General features: G+C 35.6%; 1 protein-coding gene across 2 annotated transcripts; it reads left to right on the top strand.

Moving 5' to 3' along the window:
* PRELID3A (PRELI domain containing 3A) lies at positions 1 to 19,308 on the top strand. 2 transcript variants are annotated; one of them, XM_034429425.3, is made up of 6 exons: positions 1 to 583; positions 6,460 to 6,628; positions 6,896 to 6,985; positions 7,420 to 7,490; positions 7,573 to 7,675; positions 16,691 to 19,308. In XM_034429425.3, the coding sequence occupies exons 1-6, from the start codon at positions 414 to 416 to the stop codon at positions 16,781 to 16,783; spliced, it is 696 nt and encodes a 231-aa protein (XP_034285316.2). In that variant the 5' UTR covers positions 1 to 413; the 3' UTR covers positions 16,784 to 19,308. The 2 variants fall into 2 exon arrangements, with proteins under 2 accessions (XP_034285316.2, XP_087747432.1); XM_087891306.1 differs by lacking the exon at positions 16,691 to 19,308 and adding an exon at positions 10,403 to 10,471.

The following is a 19,308-nucleotide window of genomic DNA, read 5'->3' as shown; positions in this document are numbered from 1 at the left end:
GCCATGGTTGAGAAACACTTTGTTTCTACTGATTTCGGTAGGATTTGTCCCGATAAAGCAGGACCGGATTGCATCTTTCATCAAAAAAAAAATCCAGCAAACCCGAGATTTATTATTCTGCTTTCGACACAGACTCGACTCGACCGAGGCTAACCTTTAATAAAACTCTCTGCGCGCGGTCACTCACGCAACGAAAAGCCGCTGTAGGAAAATGAAAAAAAAAGGAAGACAAAAAAAAAAAAGCCGGCCGCTCACAGAGGCGGGGGGCGTGGCCTATCCGCGTAGCAATGACGGCGCCGACCGACAAGGTGAACTCGGCGTCTCCGGCTTCAAGGGCGTTGCTGTCTTTCCTTGCGCGCTCGGCCCGCCTTTTCCCGCCTGCCAGAGCTGAGAGTGGTTGACCCTTCCAGGAGATGGTCTCTGCCCTTGCCTTGGTGACGCAGATGCTGACGTCTCGGCCCACATTCCTATCCGAGAAGCTCCGCCTTTTCCTTCTGAGCCCAGAAGCCGGTGCCTTCCGCCGCGCAGCCGTCGCCGTCGCTCTTTGCAGGATGAAGATCTGGAGCTCGGAACACGAATTCGGGTAAGGGAGGGCAGAAGGGCTGCTTCGCTCCGGTGGGGGTGGCGGGGGGGGGGGAGACGTAGCTTGACATCCAACACGTGTTCCTCTCTAGCCTGCTCTGTTGAAGATCTCCAGCTTTTCCTAGCTTGCTGTCTTCCCGTCCCTTTAAATTCCCTTTTAATGGGAAAGGCTGAAGTGATCCGCTCTGCGGGCGTTAATGAAATCATGGTTTATTTCTTGGGTTTGCGCAGTGGGCTAATCCATAACCCACGATTTACAAACCAGGATCCTCGGAACGCTCTCTAAAGATAAAAGGAGGCAGACTCGTTTGGACTGGAGGTTTTTAAGACGAGACTGGACAGTCTATTTGTCTGAAATGATATAGGATCTCCTGCTTGGGCAGGGGGCTGGACTAGAAGACCTCCAAGGTCCCTCCCAGCTCTATTCTGAGTCAAGATGTTGTATGAACGCAGCCTGTAACCCCCAACCTATTGGGTAGCGCCAGGGAAACCCGTTTCCTACAACGTGTCTGCCTAATTGCTGTAGCTTTGCCGATCTCGTAGTCGTGATGTTGAAGACATAGGTGAAAAGTGGGAAGAGCTTTAAAAGTTGCCCTGTGTGTGTGTAGATAAAGGCACACTCATTTTGATTTCTTTAAGGCATTAATTCAGTATTTATAGTAACTAGGTCTCCCCCCCCCCTAGAGTTTCCTTCCTGTCCCTTATTGCAGGGAAAAGTAGTTCTTGATTTGCCCTCTAACAGAATCTGGTAAGAGGACACTTCTGCTAGGATGCTGGAAGGTCATCAAACTGCTGTTTACTTCCTCTATAAACGTGTGGTGATCCAGGTTAGGTAGTCCTTCGTGGATGATCTTAAAACCCTTACCTGTTCTGAGGTTTTTAGAAATAGTTTTCTGATAAGTGTGCAATTTTAATAAACAGTTTGATTAAGTGACAAGTAAAATTAGTCCTAAATCTTCCTCTCTGGCCCCCACTGTTTTGACATTTTTGAGGCTGCTTTGGTTATGAAAAATCCAGAATTTGGACATTGAGTTAAGTCCAAATTCTGGATTTTTCATAACCAAAGCAGCCTCAAAAATGTCAAAACATTGGAGGCTAGAGAGGAACATTTAGGATTAGTTTTACTTGTTACTTAATCAAACTGTTCATTTGTTTTTTCCTGGTTTATGTTTCTCTGTATGTATACATAAGAAACATTTTGCTTTCTAAATCGATTTCTTCTTTGCCTTCTTTTTCAGTAGGGAGTTTGTCCTTTCGGAGACCAAATTAATATAAAACAAACTTTTAGCACTTCAAGGAAGGGTGGCTAAAAGTAAGAGGTAATGTTGTGATATGTCTCCAAATATACAGATATGGAGGAAATAAATTCATGATACAATCATTTTGGAATTTTCTAAGTAGAGAATTTAGGACACTGTAAAAATTGTCTTCATTGTAATGGCTGTTGGATAATTTTTGTTTTGCATGAACAGAAGTTATATTTTCTCTCTAGCAAAATTATGTTTCTTGCATGGAAATTAGAATTAGTATTTCCTCAAATTTATTTGATACACTTGGTTTACATCTAAAAGCTTTAGTGATTGTCCAGTCATGAATAGCAGATATCTAAAAGTATCTGCTATTTTTAAGTAGCAAAATATGCTGGTAAATAGCTATGCTACTATAAAATCTTATGAAGTTTCATGATAAACCATAGGTCTTTCCTATTCACTGTTCTTTTCCCAGAATCTCATATAGTTTTTTCAGATGATACTCAATGTGTATGTGTGTGTCTGTCTGTCTGATTAATAGAATGAATATGAATAAGCCCAACATAGTATCCTTCAGCTATTCTAATTTTCAGACTTCTAAGTGATTCTGAAAAGTGCTGCTGCTTTAAGCATCACATTGAAGGTAATGAATTGATGTCTTTAAACATTCACACTTTTTTAGACTTCCATGAAAGCCTAAAGAAAAAGAGGGTACTTTAATAAATGGCAAGGTGGTTCTGAAGCATTTAATTTTTTTTGAAGCATGAGGAGTCCAGTTAAGTATGCCACTCTCGTCCTTGTGAGTCCCCCCCCCCCGAATGTTTAAGGACATCTGAATGTGAATTTACCCTTTGTCACCTTTCTGTACAGAGTCTGGTTAGATTGCATAAGCCTTAAGATTGCACATATTGGTGTGATGAAAATCTTGTAATGTTACTGACATTTCACCAATTTTAAATCTGCATTTTTATTCTGCAATAGATATGAAAATGAGAATACATGCCTGTGGCTGCAGTTTCCTACCAAAATTTATAAGACCCTCTTCTAATTACATCAATAATAATCTGCTAAGAGAGGACTTTTTAATTAATATGTGAAATAATTCCTTGGTGGGGGATCATTTTTTAGAATGAAAAGTAAAGATGGTGCTTTATACTTAGCATATGTCAGTGCTCCTTCTACTAGAAATGGAAACAACATTTTTAAGACATGATGCAAATTGTGATGCAAAGGTAGCGGGTACAATGTGAACAGTGGTAAAAAAAAAAAGAACATTTGTCCCAATAATTTAATATGGCTGGCTGCGTGAATGTGCTTTTGTCTAATTTATTGTATAGAAATGAGTATTGGATACGTGTATCAAAAGAAATATAAAGGTAACTGACTGTAGTAGAAATTGGTTATTTTAAAGTCTAATAAAGCAAAAAGAGGCAAAGTCTAGAGAAAGGGGATAGCTTATAAATTTATGAAATAAGAATGCACGCTATGGAATGAACATTGAATACAAAAATGAGCAAGCGGTGTAAAAGAAGAGTGTTGAGATGGCTTGATTATAGAGAAAGAATGAGGATCAAATTGCAAAACGGGTATGTGAAGGAGAAGACAAAGAACATTAGGATTGCATGGAGTTGATGAATTACCTCTTCAAAAAGAGACCAATGAGGGATTTAAAGAATAAAAACTATTGTGTGAAAAGGCATATAGAAAAGGTAAAAACCGAAACTGGGACATGTATTGAAGGTGTCTTTTCCTGGTCTTATTTTTTGTCTTTTAAATCTTTTGTTTATGTGTTACTCTTTTTCTAAGATTTGCATAACATTGCTTAACTAGACAAAGAACTGCATGATTGGTATGATGTATATCAGTGAACCAACACTCCAAAATAGCTGTCATCTTGCCAAAGTTTATTTAAGATTAAATCCCGAAATTTGAGATAGTCAATTTGAGTGGTGTAATGTAATGTATGTTATGCTTACCTTGTGTTTTTAAAATTCACATTATTATTTGTCTGACATTTAGTATCAAACATTTAGCTTTCAGCAAAAGCCTCAATCTATATGGAAGTGCCAGAAGATAAACTATATAGGTAGAGCTCACTTAAAGACAATAATTTAGACTAGAATTTCTATCACTAAGCAATGAAGTTATGAGTGTGATGTCACATGACCAGATTTCTTAGTGACAACAGTTCCTGTTGCTGATGTTAAGTGAGGACCTCATGTGATTGGGACTTGTGACTTCTTACCAGCTTCCAGCAAGTAAAGACAATGGGGAAGCTGATAGGAAGTTGCAAGTCTCCTTTGGTGGCTTTAAAAGCAGGGCAGTAGGTGTTTGAGGACTTGGGATGCAGACGTGTGTGTGGGGGGGGGGAGGGGGTTTACTTTGTTGTGGTATGAGCCTGGCAAGGCCAGCATGTGTGCGCACAGTACAAGTGCAACCAGATAGGTGGCTGCTTACCTGCTTGGGACCATGGTTTGGGATTTCTTTGAGAGAAAGAACAGCGGGAATTATTTACCATAGTAACTTGCAACCTTCCATGCTGGCTTCCCCATTGACTTTCTTATAGAAAGCCAGCAGAGAAGGTCACAAATGGTGATCACAGGATGCTATAAATATAAGCCAGTTGCTAAGCACCTGAATCGTAGTCAAGTGATTGCAGGAGTGTTGAGATGGCCACAAATATGAATACTGGTCGTAAGTTTCACGTCAACACTGTCCTAACTTTGAATAGTTTCTGAACAAGTGGTTATTAACTGATAACTACCAGTATGCATTCTTGCCTAAAAAAAAGTTCCTGTCAGCTCTTCAGATTTGGAAAGAAAGAATGGGATGTACTGGCACACTGAATGAGATTGTACTACTGATATGAATTGGTGAAGTTCTTGTTGCAATTATTTATCCTGTGTAAGACTCATGCTAAAAGATATGTTTAATGTGATTTGAAATTGCCAGTGCACATCAGAAAAGAGAGCATTTTGAGCATTTTATTTTATTTTTATCCTGCCTGTGTTATTATTTATAAATAACTCAAGGTGGCAAACATACCTAATACTCCTCCTTCCTCCTCCTATTTTTCCCACAACAACAGTCCTGTGAAATGAAGTGGTTGGACTGAGAGAATGACTGATCCAAAGTCCTCCAGCCAGCTTTTCATGTCTAAGACAGGTATAGAATTCACCGTCTCCTGGTTCCTAGGCCAGCACCTTAACTACTAGACTACACTGGCTTTTTCCCTGTGTTGGAGGAAATATTATTGCTCCTATTAAATTAAGAACCAAAGTGATTGAAAATAGATCCAACAAAGTATATTTTATTGGCAGGCCCAGATTATAGAAATCACAGGCCTTCTCACTAAGGAACTGCAGAAGAATCCTGAACAAAGCATGGTTATAGAAGTTAGACATTTGGTTTGTTACTCTAAGTAAGAAAGATTAAGAAAAAATTGTAAATCATAGTGAGACCTTTGAATATGATGGCAAGTAACCTTGCCACTTAAAAGAGAGATGTGGAACAAGTGATTCTATAGAAGAATGTTCTGTTCTTCTCCTTTCAATTCGAGTGATCTAATGGTACTTCTAAAAATCAAAGTCCAGCTTACATGTTCAGAATATACACGTGTTATGTACTGACTTATATTCAGCAGTCTGAGGCAAGTAGGGAACAAAGGTTATGAGTTGTAGTTTGGTTTATCATTGGATACTTCCAGACTGATCAGGAATAGTTTTCAAACTGACCTAATTTCTTGAATAGGCATGCGTTGAATCATGAGGCCTTTGTCAGATATTTCATTTGCATAGTCAGTTTTCTGGAGCCATCAGAATTCAACATAAATGGAAAATATAAATAGATTTTAAGAGTGACAGATGAGACCTATCTAGGAATTTAAAACTTCCAGAAATACGGTAAGGGGGGAAAACAGACAAACTGTTAGAAATGAGAGAATATTTCCAGGTCGAAGTGGATGTGACACAAGACTAAAAACTACTTTAAAAACTCATAACCATAATTGAAACAGTTTCTAAATACATTGTTGGCACTGGTGATTAGCAGAACTCTGTTTTAAGAAAATCTTAAATACAGGATTGAATTTATATAACCTGAAAGATTTTCCTTTGAGTACAGTAGACCATTCCTAGATAGGAACTTGTTACATAGAAAATTTTTCTTGTTAGTTTTTAAAATGAATAATATTTGCATTGGTATTATAATAGTATGATGTTCTTGTAATGCTGCTCATACTAAAAGAAATTCTGATATAATTCTTCCAATTGAAGAATAAAAGTAGAATCAGCATTAAAAGTACATTACACATGAAGATTTTATTCTTTATAAAATTAGCACATCATTTTATTGTACATTAATTTTACATTGGGCTAAACTTATGTCCTTTGGATTGCGGGTGTGGAGGGCTGGTAATTAAAAAAATTGCATACATTTATTTTCTCCTAACTAACATAATATGGATGGGAAAAGTGGGGAGAAGAATTTAAAAATAGGGAGATTCAGGAGATACTGATTCATTGGGGGGAGGGGCATTTTTTAACACAAATTTTAAAAATTGCTGCTTGCATTGGACCTTCTTAAGGATGTATATTGATTAATTCTGTTCTATTTCATTTTTTTTCAGGCATTCATGGGATACTGTAATAAAAGCTGCAATGAGAAAATACCCCAATCCTATGAACCCATCAGTGGTAGGAGTTGATGTCTTGGACCGAAGCCTTGATAATCAAGGAAGATTACATAGTCATCGCTTACTTAGTACAGAATGGGGTCTACCAAATATTGTAAAAGCTGTAAGTTACAAAAGCTAGTAATAAACAAAAACAAAACAAATAGAATGTTTTTACCAATTAACTTCCTAAATTATTACCCTCCTGGCTTCTTAGTACAATTATCACTTTTGACCTTGCATGATTCTAGTGATAAATATTTAACATCGTTTTGTTAGAAAGAATTACAGTGTCTGTGAAGAACCATACTTTTAAAGATTTATTTTTATTGCATAATTTCTGCTCATGTGACTTTGGATTAATTCTCATTTTTTCTTTTTTTTCTTCAAGATTTTGGGAACAAATAGAACTGTTACATACATTAAAGAACATTCAGTAGTTGATCCAGTGGAAAAGACAATGGTATTGAGCTCCACAAATGTAAGTAATGAAGTCTGTTGTTTTTTTTGCTTGCAGGACAAGAGGCTTGCTGAATGCTTTCTCTGGGTGTCTTTAATACAGTATTTGAAGATTCTTTGAAAAATATAGTTGTAAGACTGAAGTGGTAAATGATGACAGAATACCAGATAATATTCAGTATCTCTGAAGTAAATCTTTGGAAAGTCATGCTGGGGATTATAGGTTTGAGAGTAGGGTGGGCATCCTAAAAGAATCACAATAAATTATTCTGCTTATATTGATATTTAAACTATGAGTCTTGAAACTCTTCAGGCTACAACTCCCAACAATGGGTTTAAGATTTTACCATTTTTTAAATGGTCCTTTTATTTGAGGAGTTGCAGATTTTTTTTCATTTAATATGAAAGAGTAAGTCAGAAATGATAAAAACTAATTTTTGTCTTTATTTTTCTAAGATAACGCTTACGAATCTTGTATCAGTGGATGAACGATTAGTTTATACACCTCATCCTGAAAATCCTGAAAAGTAAGTTTAGATGTTCTGCTTAAACAAAAGCATGAAAATTAAGAATCCTTTGTGTTCTAACTTTTTTTTTTCCCTTCCCTAGAACTCTTCTAACTCAAGAAGCAATTATTACAGTAAAAGGTGTTAGTCTCAGTAGTTACTTAGAAACTTTAATGGCCAACACAATATCATCGAATGCTAGAAAGGTAGGTATATAATTTTTTTTATTGTGTTACTGTTACTACGATGGGGCCTTTTTAAGACTTAATTAGTACACAATGTCAATCCATTGCAACCCACAACTGACACAAACCTAAACTACATTTAATGTGAACTGATGTGAATTGTGAATTGTGCCAATAAATGGAATCCAAGATGCCCTCAATTAAAAACCTTTTAACAGAAATAAAAGAGTAGTCAAAATGCAGCACTATTTAGTAGTTTTTTCCCAGTATGATGCCATCTAGACATTTTGGATTATAATCCAATGTATAAATTGTCTGGGAGTGAGGAGAGTTAAATTGAACAAAAGTCCCTTATTCAACATTTTGAAAACATATGGTGAATACATGATGGATGATGGGTGATGGATTGCCCATTCACAAACCATTTGTGCTTCCGGCAACCTCTGTACTTCCTAAACTATTCTGTCTTTTTTTTTAATTGCAGAGAGCATATATATCACAGAAGCTTTGACCTACAGCTACACCCCATTTTATTTTTAAAAGAAAGTCATGGAATCCAGGGGATATTTAGAAATAAAAATTATGAGGCTGTTCTTTTGTCTTGCAATGTAGTAGCTTCCTTCTAATTTTATTTTTAAACATTAAGAATGAGGTAAGAGGTTTGAGGATAGGCCAAAGAAATGTCTGAGGCCCCTATTGGAATTCAAAGTCAATCCATCTGAAAATCACTACATTGCTGAATGGTAGGGAAACATTACATTAAACATTCAATATAATTTTTAAAAAGTAAGATAAAGAACAGGAAAATGGCTATTAATTACCAGCGGTATTGCATATGTACTAATGATTGGGAACAATGGGCTAGGTTTCCTTTTCACATACATTTCTCTGTGTGTATGTGCTAGTTAAAATGGATATTTATAGCTAAAAGAGTAGAACGTATGTGGCTGAGATATAATCACATATTCAGTTTGAACCTGAATTGGAAATGTGACAGCTGGGCTCCTGAACATAGATCAAAGTATAGTATTTCTTATTGCTAATTAGCTTCCCCAGTGGGTTTCTGAAGGCACATAGGATTACAGAGGAAGCAAGCCAATCACCCACTTGCCATTTTTACCCTCGAAAGTAGGAGAGAGGAGAAAGAAAGATGTTTATCTATTCATGTCTTTGGTTTATATTATGCATTAGCAACTATTTAAGGAAGCAGTTACCACTGCATGATATGATGTGATGTGGGCACCTTCCTGAGGGAAATCTGGGAACGGGGGAACTATTTACAAGTTATTTAAAATTAAAATTGCCCAAATGTCATGGAATATAAAGTGAGAAAAGTGTGCAAAAGCTTGTTTTTCTCAAAGTTACAAGCTTGTAGGGACCATCCAAGAGTTCTTTCTTCCAGCTCCTGGTTTCTTTGCAAATATAATCTGGCAACTACAATGTGGAATTCGTTCCAACTGTTCCATAGATGGTGTCATTGGACAACTCTCATCCAGTGTATCAGAAATAGCCAGTGGTATTGCTTTCTAAGTTCAGTAAGGTATGAAAAACATGGCATACTTTCTGTTATGGCTGCATTCCATTGAGAACAGTCTGCTTCTTCAGGGAAAGCTGAAGTCATTAATTGACCTGTCTCCACTCTCTGTCCCTCACTTTACAGATTAGTGCAGATTGCAAATACCTGCTCTATTTAGTGATAAATGAAAAAAAAAATTAAGGTTGTAAAATGGTTACTTTAAATGATTGATGCTGCCTTTAAAGTAAGGTGTGATACACACAGTCCATATGTTTGAGACATTGGTGATAAGCCTGTCTCCTCCAGCTATTGCTGGTCTCCATTGGGCATGATGGTTTAAGCTTCTGGAAGTGAAGGTTTTGCAGTATATGAAAAGGTACAAGTTTTCCATTCTGTGTTAGTGGGTAAGAGAAAGCTAGCATCATAAGCATGTCATCCTTTTCAATAATTTGTAGTGCAATTAATTTCAAATAATAAATATGGAGACTAGTCAGTGGTATTTTCATGTAAGTCGACAAGTCTGACAATCTGCAAGTCCCCCTTTCCCCCCTGTGACTTTTGGTTTGTCCTAATTGCAGCACTTAATGTTTGCTATGAAATGTAACTTTGGGTTCTGTGAGGTGTAATCCTTATGTCCTTTAGAATTTAATGGCAAAATGTTAACTAAATAGTTCGCTCCTATAAAGTCTATTTTTTGGAAAAGATCCATATGATGAGATGCTGTTCACAGAATTTTGGGAAATATGATAAACAATCATTTTTACATTTACCTGCCTGTTTATAAAATTGTCAATGCATTGCTTGACCTAGTCGTTTGCCTGCAGTTTTTCTGCAGTTTCTTCTTTTCTGTCCTAATTCTGAGACCACTAAACAGTCAATGTGCCTCTGTGTTTTTCATCCATTCAGCTGAGGTCACTTTAATTTTGTAACCAAGTGTCTAGATGGCAGTTATTTTTTAAGAATTTGTAACACATAATCTCAAGTAGATGTTAAAAACAAGCGAGCAACAACACATGGACTTAGTTGACTCTTCAGTATTATATGATGGGATGCATGTTTATATGCTGTCAAAATCCCGCTTTGCTATATGTGTAAACTTTTTTTGGGGTAATCTTGCTTGCTATAGCTATGCAATTAAAAATGTTTAATTTTGTGAGAGGCTCTTATATTGTAGGCTTGATGATGGAATAACTGTTTGCTGCAAGTTGTACATTTTTTCTGTGTTGCTCCAGGGGTGGGATGCTCTTGAATGGACAATTCAACATTCTGAAAATGTTCTAAGCTAGCAGTCTCTTTCTACAGCTGCGTTTTGTACTAACTAGTGGTAACGTCAGCATTTGTTATCTTGGTATAGCATTTCAGCTTCTAGCAAGTACATGCATGTTGTGGTGATGTACCTTTAAAATGTTGCATGTTTTTATATGTATATACACACATTGCATATAGAGGAACAGTGCCCTTAATTCCTTAATTATGGAATCGGGGCTCCTTTGGTATCTAAATACTTTGTCATAGGAAGATTCTTAATCCAAGGGGAACAATTTAAAGTTATTTTTATATTCTTTGTTGTCGCTTTTTATGTAAAAAAGAATATTATTAGAATACTGGAGGAAATTTCTGACATTTCTATGTTAAATTGGTTGAAGAGCTCTATTGTAGCAGTACCTGTCATATCAGATGGATTATGTTTCAGGTCTGGGCATTGCAAGATTAGATGCAGGACTGCTGTAGAAATATGATGCCAATTGTATTTAGTTAATTGATAATGTGCCAAGAAGTCGTTATCAACTTGTAACCACCACATAGATTTTTCTGCATGGTGATCTCTTAACAGAACATTGTAATACGGCTTGTGCTAAAAGCTGTACAAATACAATCAGTGTACTCTGATTGTAATCTATAAGTATATAGATTCCAGCTGCTAGAATTTGACAGAGATAGATGGATGCTACCCAAAACCTCCTCATGAGGGGGCAGCCAATTTCAGGTTATTTATATCTCATGCCTTGCCTTTCTTGACAATGCAGTGGGAAAGAAGTGGGGAAGGTAGCAGACTGCATACATATCATGATATATCTAAGTCAGACTATATGTACTATAGATGAAACTCGAAAAATTAGAATATCGTGCAAAAGTTCATTTATTTCAGTAATGCAACTTAAAAAAGGTGAAACTAATATATGAGATAGACTCATTACATGCAAAGCGAGATAGTTCAAGCTTTGATTTCTCATAATTTTGATGATTATGGCTTACAGCTCATGAAAACCCCAAATTCACAATCTCAGAAAATTAGAATATTGAGAAAAGGTTCAATATTCTAGGCTCAAAGTGTCCCACTCTAATCAGCTAATTAAGCCATAACATCTGCAAAGGGTTCCTGAGCCTTTAAATGGTATCAGTCTGGTTCAGTAGGAATCACAATCATGGGAAAGACTGCTGACCTGACAGTTGTGCAGAAAACCATCATTGACACCCTCCATAAGGAGGGAAAGCCTCAAAAGGTAATTGCAAAAGACGTTGGATGTTCCCAAAGTGCTGTATCAAAGCACATTAATAGAAAGTTATGTGGAAGGGAAAAGTGTGGAAGAAAAAGGTGCATAAGCAGCAAGGATGACCGCAGCCTGGAGAGGATTGTCAGGAAAAGGCCATTCAAAAGTGTTGGGGACTTTCACAAGGAGTGGACTGAGGCTGGAGTCAGTGCATCAAGAGCCACCACACACAGACCGATCCTGGACATGGGCTTCAAATGTCGTATTCCTCTTGTCAAGCCGCTCCTGAACAACAAACAACGTCAGAAGCGTCTTACCTGGGCTAAAGACAAAAAGAACTGGTCTGTTGCTCAGTGGTCCAAAGTCCTCTTTTCTGATGAGAGCCACTTTTGCATCTCATTTGGAAACCAAGGACCCAGAGTCTGGAGGAAGAATGGAGAGGCACCACACTGTAAGATGCTTGAAGTCCAGTGTGAAGTTTCCACAGTCTGTGTTGATTTGGGGAGCCATGTCATCTGCTGGTGTTGGTCCACTGTGCTTCATTAAGACCAGGGTCAACGCAGCCATCTACCAGGAGATTTTGGAGCACTTCATGCTTCCTTCCGCAGACGAGCTTTATGGGGATGCTGATTTCATTTTCCAGCAAGACTTGGCACCTGCCCACACTGCAAAAAGTACCAAAACCTGGTTCAATGACCATGGGATTACTGTGCTTGATTGGCCAGCAAACTCACCTGACCTGAACCCCATAGAGAATCTATGGGGCATTGCCAAGAGAAAGATGAGAGACTTGAGACCGAACAATGCAGAAGAGCTGAATGCCGCTATTGAAGCATCCTGGTCTTCCATAACACCTCAGCAGTGCCACAGGCTGATAGCATCCATGCCACGCCGCATTGAGGCAGTAATTGATGCAAAAGGGGCCCAAACCAAGTACTGAGTACATATGCATGCTTATACTTTTCAGAGGTCTGATATTGTTCTATGTACAATCTTTGTTTTATTTATTTCATGTATTATTCTAATTTTCTGAGATTGTGAATTTGGGGTTTTCATGAGCTGTAAGCCATAATCATCAAAATTATGACAAATCAAGGCTTGAACTATCAAGGCTTGAACTATCTCGCTTTGCATGTAATGAGTCTATCTCATATATTAGTTTCATCTTTCAAGTTGCATTACTGAAATAAATGAACTTTTGCACAATATTCTAATTTTTCGAGTTTCACCTGTATATTTACCCCATAGAAAGACAAGATTGCTTCCTCCAAATAATTAGGGGATTGGAATTAAAGTTATCGTTTTGAAGATTGGGCTTTATTGGAAAGGGTTTCTTGTCTGATGAATGTAAGTCTTTTGTGACATCTAAATAGTCCTCTCTTTTCTTTCCTTCACAAACAGTTGCCTCCTTCCTTGACCTCATCCCCTTCCTTCCTTCCTTCCTTCCTTCCTTCCTTCCTTCCTTCCTTCCTTCCTTCCAATATGATTCTTCATCTGGAGAGTGGTTTATGTGACAGAATGTTTGATATATGTGGATGAATGAATGGATTTATTTGCATTACAGTCTATTGATTTTAGAAAGTTATTCATTCAGTAGCCCCAGTTTTGTCTATTTCTGGAGTGTTGATTTTTTTTTTTTTTTGTCCATCACATATTCATTTATTGGCAATGTGGAAAATTTCCAGCTGGTGAGTTAACCTGGTTTAAATGTAAACCCTGGGCATAAAATTTTGTCTAGAATCATATTTTTCTATCTACTTATTTTGAAAATTGGTAGCCTTGGGGAACCTTGTCTTCAATTCAGCACTGTCTTCCTTTGGATAAATGCAGTAGATATTGTTATCTTCATTGTTTACAGATACATGACAGCTTTTGTGCTTTTTAAGTGAACAGTCATACAAAACATTTTGGCTCCAATCGCATCTAATTCAAGCTAAAATGATTAGCATATTCTTGAGATTAAAATGGCTTTCTCTTTTTCATTCTCCTTTGCATATAAGGAAAAGCTAGAACTTTTTAGTTATAATTTATAATTATGCTTGTATCTAGATTAATACAATTAATGGCATAAACAACCAGTTGCTGTTCATTGGAATGCAATGAATTGCAGCTCATTAACTGAGATGTTACTTGAATTCACACTAATAAAGTAATATTTTCCATAATAAAAGTATTGATTTTATTTTTCTCCAATTGAATAACTTGTTTTCAAAGGTACATATTTTAGCTTCTGATAAAATTGTCAGTTATCTCTAGAAATAAGTTTAGATAGGGCCCTTTTTACATTTTTCTATCAATCTTGGAATAGAATAATTTAATTTCTTTGCTTAATATCCTAATTTATAGGTGCAATATAGGTTCAACAAAGATGGTGCAATATTGTAATTTCTTTAAAAACTGTGATTTTTGGAGTGTGTGTATATAGTATGAAAATGGTACATGTTCACCATATCTTTTTAGTTGCCCTTAAATTAAAAACCATTAACATTGTGTCAATTTTGTACTACCATCATATGCATAAACATATTAAAGGTGCATGTCTATTGGCAAATCTGCTTGCTTACAGTGTATATTAATACACTACTTTGAAGTACATTGCAAACTAATTCTTTGTCAGGATTGCTCTACCCATAACTAAGTTTATTAAAAGTAATTTAATTTATGTGTCTCCTTCAACTGCTGTAAATGAAACTGTTCATTGCAACATAAACTTGGGAATTCAGACATTCGCTTATTTATCAGTATAATTGGAATTTGATGAAATCAAATTGTTATTTCCCTTCCTAGAATTTATTTAAATATACATCCCCAAATTTTATTTAACCTGGAATTTTGTTGACATAGGTGAGAGATTTGAAGTAATGTTTAAAATTTCTGAAAATTGATATATCTTGCACTGTAAGAATGCAACAGTTCACGCTGTGTTTTGCAATCAACCAGTGAATGTCTTCTTTCAGCATGTTATTTTTCTATGTTGATGATTAATTTTCATCATTTTTAAAAAGATTTTTATTTAGAATTTTTAAAAGTAGATCTGAACTGTGTAATTTGCAATACTGAAGCATGTTCAGATAGATAGTAGTTTAAAGATGGTTGATTTAGAATGAAAAACGTTGACATGTTTGCTGGCATCAAAAAATATGGAAATATTAACAGTGAATATAGTTTGCAAAAATGTGAAACTACCTGAGAAAATAGATAATTGATCTGGATGCTCTTTAATAATTATGCAATTTGAGTCATATCTCTACCATAAAGCCTTTTATTAAGAGATACTGTAGTATTGAATTTAGATAATGACCTCACCCTAGATTCTTTTGGGAAAAGTCATGGCAGCTAAGATATCATAAATTCAGGATCAATTATACTGTTGCAGGCCTAAAGTTGGAGTATGGATAGTTCTTAAGGCTCAGCCTTGGATCTGCTATATTTACTTGGTGCATTTTTCCTCATATCATAATTAAACTTCTATTAAGAATTCATATTTTTGCAATTTAGGGACAATACATGCAAATAGTACAATAATCTAGCAGATGAAGATAGAGTAGTAAGCACCATCTGATTATTTTTTTAATAAAAACAAAATTCCTGATTTGAGTGGTAGGTTTTGCAGTCATCATAGTAAGTGGGGCATAGGTAAGCAATTCTAATCAAGTTTCGTATTCCTACCTCACATATTTTTACAGAATTATAGTAAACTTGTTAGCTGGAGTATGTGCAGGTAGAATGGGCTTGGATATAGTTAGCGCTTGATGACAAATTGTTGCAAATAAATTGTTGCCAGCTAATTCACTGCGTGTACTTGTGACATGGCTGTTACTTCATGTTGATGAGATTTTAGGTGTAGGTTTAGCTCTCTAAGGTGATTTGATTCTAAGTATTTATGATAATTTAAAAAGCCTGAAATTTTATTGAACATAATTGGCAGTTATTCACTGTCTATAAGTTTATCTAAGTGGCAATAAATGACTAGTTGGAAGTCATTTTGAGCTAGAAGTAAAACTTTAGTTGTGCTATTTATAATCTACCTAAGTGTCCTTAAAACAGGTTGATGTACAAGTTTTTGTATTAACTTAAAAGATCAAAATATTAGTAAAACAGCACTAGCTATATATGAATATTCAATAGTCATAAATTAGGTAGGGTTTTGTATTAGTTTTAAAACCATTTCTTCAATTAAAATTTTATACGAAATTTATTTCAGGAACTCCAGGGCTGTGAACATGTTGAAAGGTTCTGGATTCATTATGTTCTTCACCATGATTTGTAATGTCTTCTTTTAATCTTTAGTGTTAGGGAATTTCTCAAAGTTGGAAATAGCTAGCAATTTTTCCTGAGGTCTGAGGGGTGACAAACTGGCTTTTGAGATAACCTCAAGGACTGTAGAATTCTTACGTAGCATTATTTTTTAGGACTAGCCCTTGAAGTATTATTTCAATTCCGGAAGGGAGAAAAAGAAATCAGAGCATTTTCTCATTTAGAAAAAGCAAAAAGATACTCTAATGTATTTTCTTTGTTGAGATTGTGTGGTAATGGTGAGTACAGCAATTCCAGTATTCTTAGTATTGTGGCTTGTGAAAAAAATTCACAACTTTTTTATTAGAACTTGGGTCATTGATATGTTTTGTTCTGGAAATATTTGTAAATCAATCTGTCTTTAACAGTCATCTAGAAATGTTTGAAACTTCATATTTGATTTGCTGGATTGAGAAAGTTATTTATTGGCATTCTTGGTATGCAATCTTGTAATTTAATTGGCAAGGGCATTTTTTACAGAAAAATTGTGTCATTAGGTTAAAAATTAAAAATTCTCAAAGCAAGTTAAAATTAATGACGTTTCTTAAGAGAAGGAAGTCCAAGCAATAACCCTATCATTTCAGTAGGACTAATAATACAGCAGCTTTTTCATAATCTAGGCAGAAACAAATTACTTTGCTTTTGAAACTTTTTGGGTTCTGCCAGAGGAAAGTTTTACATGCTTAGCATTGTTTCCAGTCAGTCAAATAACCTTTTCTTTTTCCACTACAGGGGCGTGAAGCTTTAGAATGGGTGATTGGTGAACTAACTTCAACACGAGACAGTATGAAATCAACAATGGCAGCTGCTTCAATGGAAAACTGATGAACTGTCACAATCTTTATTTTTCCACTTAATTTTTTGTTATTGTTGTTGCTGAGGCAAATACTTTTTTGATATACATACGGTATATAGGCAGGCAGAGAGAATGAGAGAATTTTTAAATTTATAATCAGTTTTACAGGACACTTTTTTTTCCTCTTAACACTGAAGCATTTGGGGGACCTACTGCATTATAGTTAAGTTTATTTTTATGTTTTTATATGGATTCAAGATATAGATACCTAATTCTCCACAGGACAGCGACCTCACATTCAAGCTATTTACATGGATTTCAAACTGAAAGAATGATTGAAGATTAGTCTACATAAATACCAAGCTGTGTTTTGATGAAGAGCTATGTGAATACACTTTTGAATGTGCTGCTCTTTTTGCTGCTTGAATCTTAGCATTTATTTTTTTAAGTACAGTTGTAGTTCTTTGATGAAGTGCACAGGTAACAAAATATGGAGATTCTGTCAACCTATAATGGCTATTTATTTTATTGTCATTGCACCTCGTAAAAGGAAATTAAATGCCACCTTCAGTGTTTATTTGAGGGAGTGGGGTGGAATGCCAGTCCAAAATAATATTTTTCGAAGTTGAACAACTTTAAGATATGTATACCTCAACTCCCTGGAAGTTGAAGTCCACATATCTTAAAGTTACCAAGTTTGAAAAACATTGATCCAGAAGAGATATACTGTAGAGGCATGCTCTGATTAATTTCCTTAATTTTGCAGCATGGCCTCTTGTTTTAAAGAAGCCTGTTTGGAGAATATACCAAACAGTGCTCCTTGGCGAGTTACATTGTTTGTTTCAGGTTTCTGTGGTATTATTTTTGCACTGTTTGTAGAGGGATGAACAAGAAATGCCAACATTTTACCTCTTTATTTATATTCAAAGCACTGCTAAAAATAGAGGAGCAGATACTTTGCTACAAGATAGTAATCTGAATATTTAGTGCATTATTTATTTTGAAATGGGTTTGTTCTAATCATTTGTCAAAAGCCAACTAATACTTCAGAGGGAAATACTAGAAATAAAAAGCCGGTAGAGATATTTTCATACACTTAGGATAACTTGCTTGCTTAACTCATTATTTCACATCATGGATTAGAAGGTTGCAAAAAGGTTTTCTATACCAGACTGTATTTCACATCCTGCTTTGGGAATTGGGTTTATCCTATCCATAGAACTGTATCTTTCACATGTTGTGAAACTCAAATTATTGCTCTTTGGAGCCAATAGCCTTCATAAAGTTAGTTCAAATATTGGTTCCGAATTTCAAAATTCAATGGAATGTTCTTTCTATTACAAATTAGAAATAGTTTTAGTAATGAAGACAAATTGGAGAACAGCTGTTTTAAGTTATGAAAGGAGTCTGTAACTTTGTATCTCAGAGAGTATGCAGTAAAAATTGGCTTGGATATTACAAAGATTTCATGAAATAGAATTAGTTTTCAGTCATTTTTAAAGCTAAGTTTTGTTTGCATATCTTTACATTTCATATAATTTAAGTTTTTATTTTTCTACAAGTAGTTCACTAAAGAATGAAAACCTGCTTTGTGGTATTTTCTCTAGAAATTGGAAGCAGGAAACATTTTAAATCATAGCATATCCAAGTAATTTCAAAGCTTTAAAGGGGGAAGGTGTAAGGCACATAATTGCTTTATTTCCAGAGTTTTTTCAGAGAAACACAAACTGAAGAATGTCTTTACTATAGGAAAACTACAATCCTATTCCCTATCCGTAATCCTGCTAAATTCTTTCTGTTGCCAAGGCTTTTCCAGTCTATAGATTTATCTATACCACCATTTTACATTTACTCATTCATTTGTTGGCATTACTATGTAATTAGCAACACTAATGGCAGGAATAATTCCCTATGTATGAAAGAGATCAACAGGGTCTATAGTGTCAAAATGTGCAAGATGATGGATGCAACATTGCTATCTTACTGATTTGGAAATTTCCTATGAACCCTGCTGAATGAAGCCTTTCACTAAAAGAAAGCAAAAGCAAAATGTTACTGATCTCCAACTTACTCCATCTCACACTCTAACAGAGTAAAATAGATCAAGGAGAATTGGCAAGGAAAATAATAGTTTTAAGATTGTATTTTCAGTTTAACTGAAGAAGTGTAACCTTTATGCTCTGCACCACTTCCAGAAACTAATAGTGACTGTATGCAAGTGTCTTTTCAGGTTCATTATCTGCCAATGTTAGTTGCATGTTCAAATGTTTAGTTTATACTGTCCTTGAATCCATTTGGTCCTTAATTGGTCTTGTAACCTCTTTATTTGCATGTGTTTTTTGTTTGCATTTAAAAATTCCTCAGTGTAAATTAAGACAAAGCTATGTATCTTCAAAAGATGTAGAAGTATTTGGAATAGGTGAAACTGTTTATGCCATGATCAGAGACATCTGTGCAAATTTTATTTTCTATCTGATTGGCTATTAAAATAGAAAAATGCTATCTTCCCTGATAATGGGGTCCAGTTTCTAGAATAAAGAAATCTTGATTTTAA

This window comes from Pantherophis guttatus, chromosome 3 (assembly GCF_059756535.1).
Source record: "Pantherophis guttatus breed Tessera chromosome 3, ASM5975653v1, whole genome shotgun sequence".
NCBI classification, from domain to species: Eukaryota; Metazoa; Chordata; class Lepidosauria; order Squamata; family Colubridae; genus Pantherophis; species Pantherophis guttatus.
The sequence above is the reverse complement of the archived record's forward strand: the minus strand, read 5'-3'. Positions and strand labels throughout refer to the sequence as shown.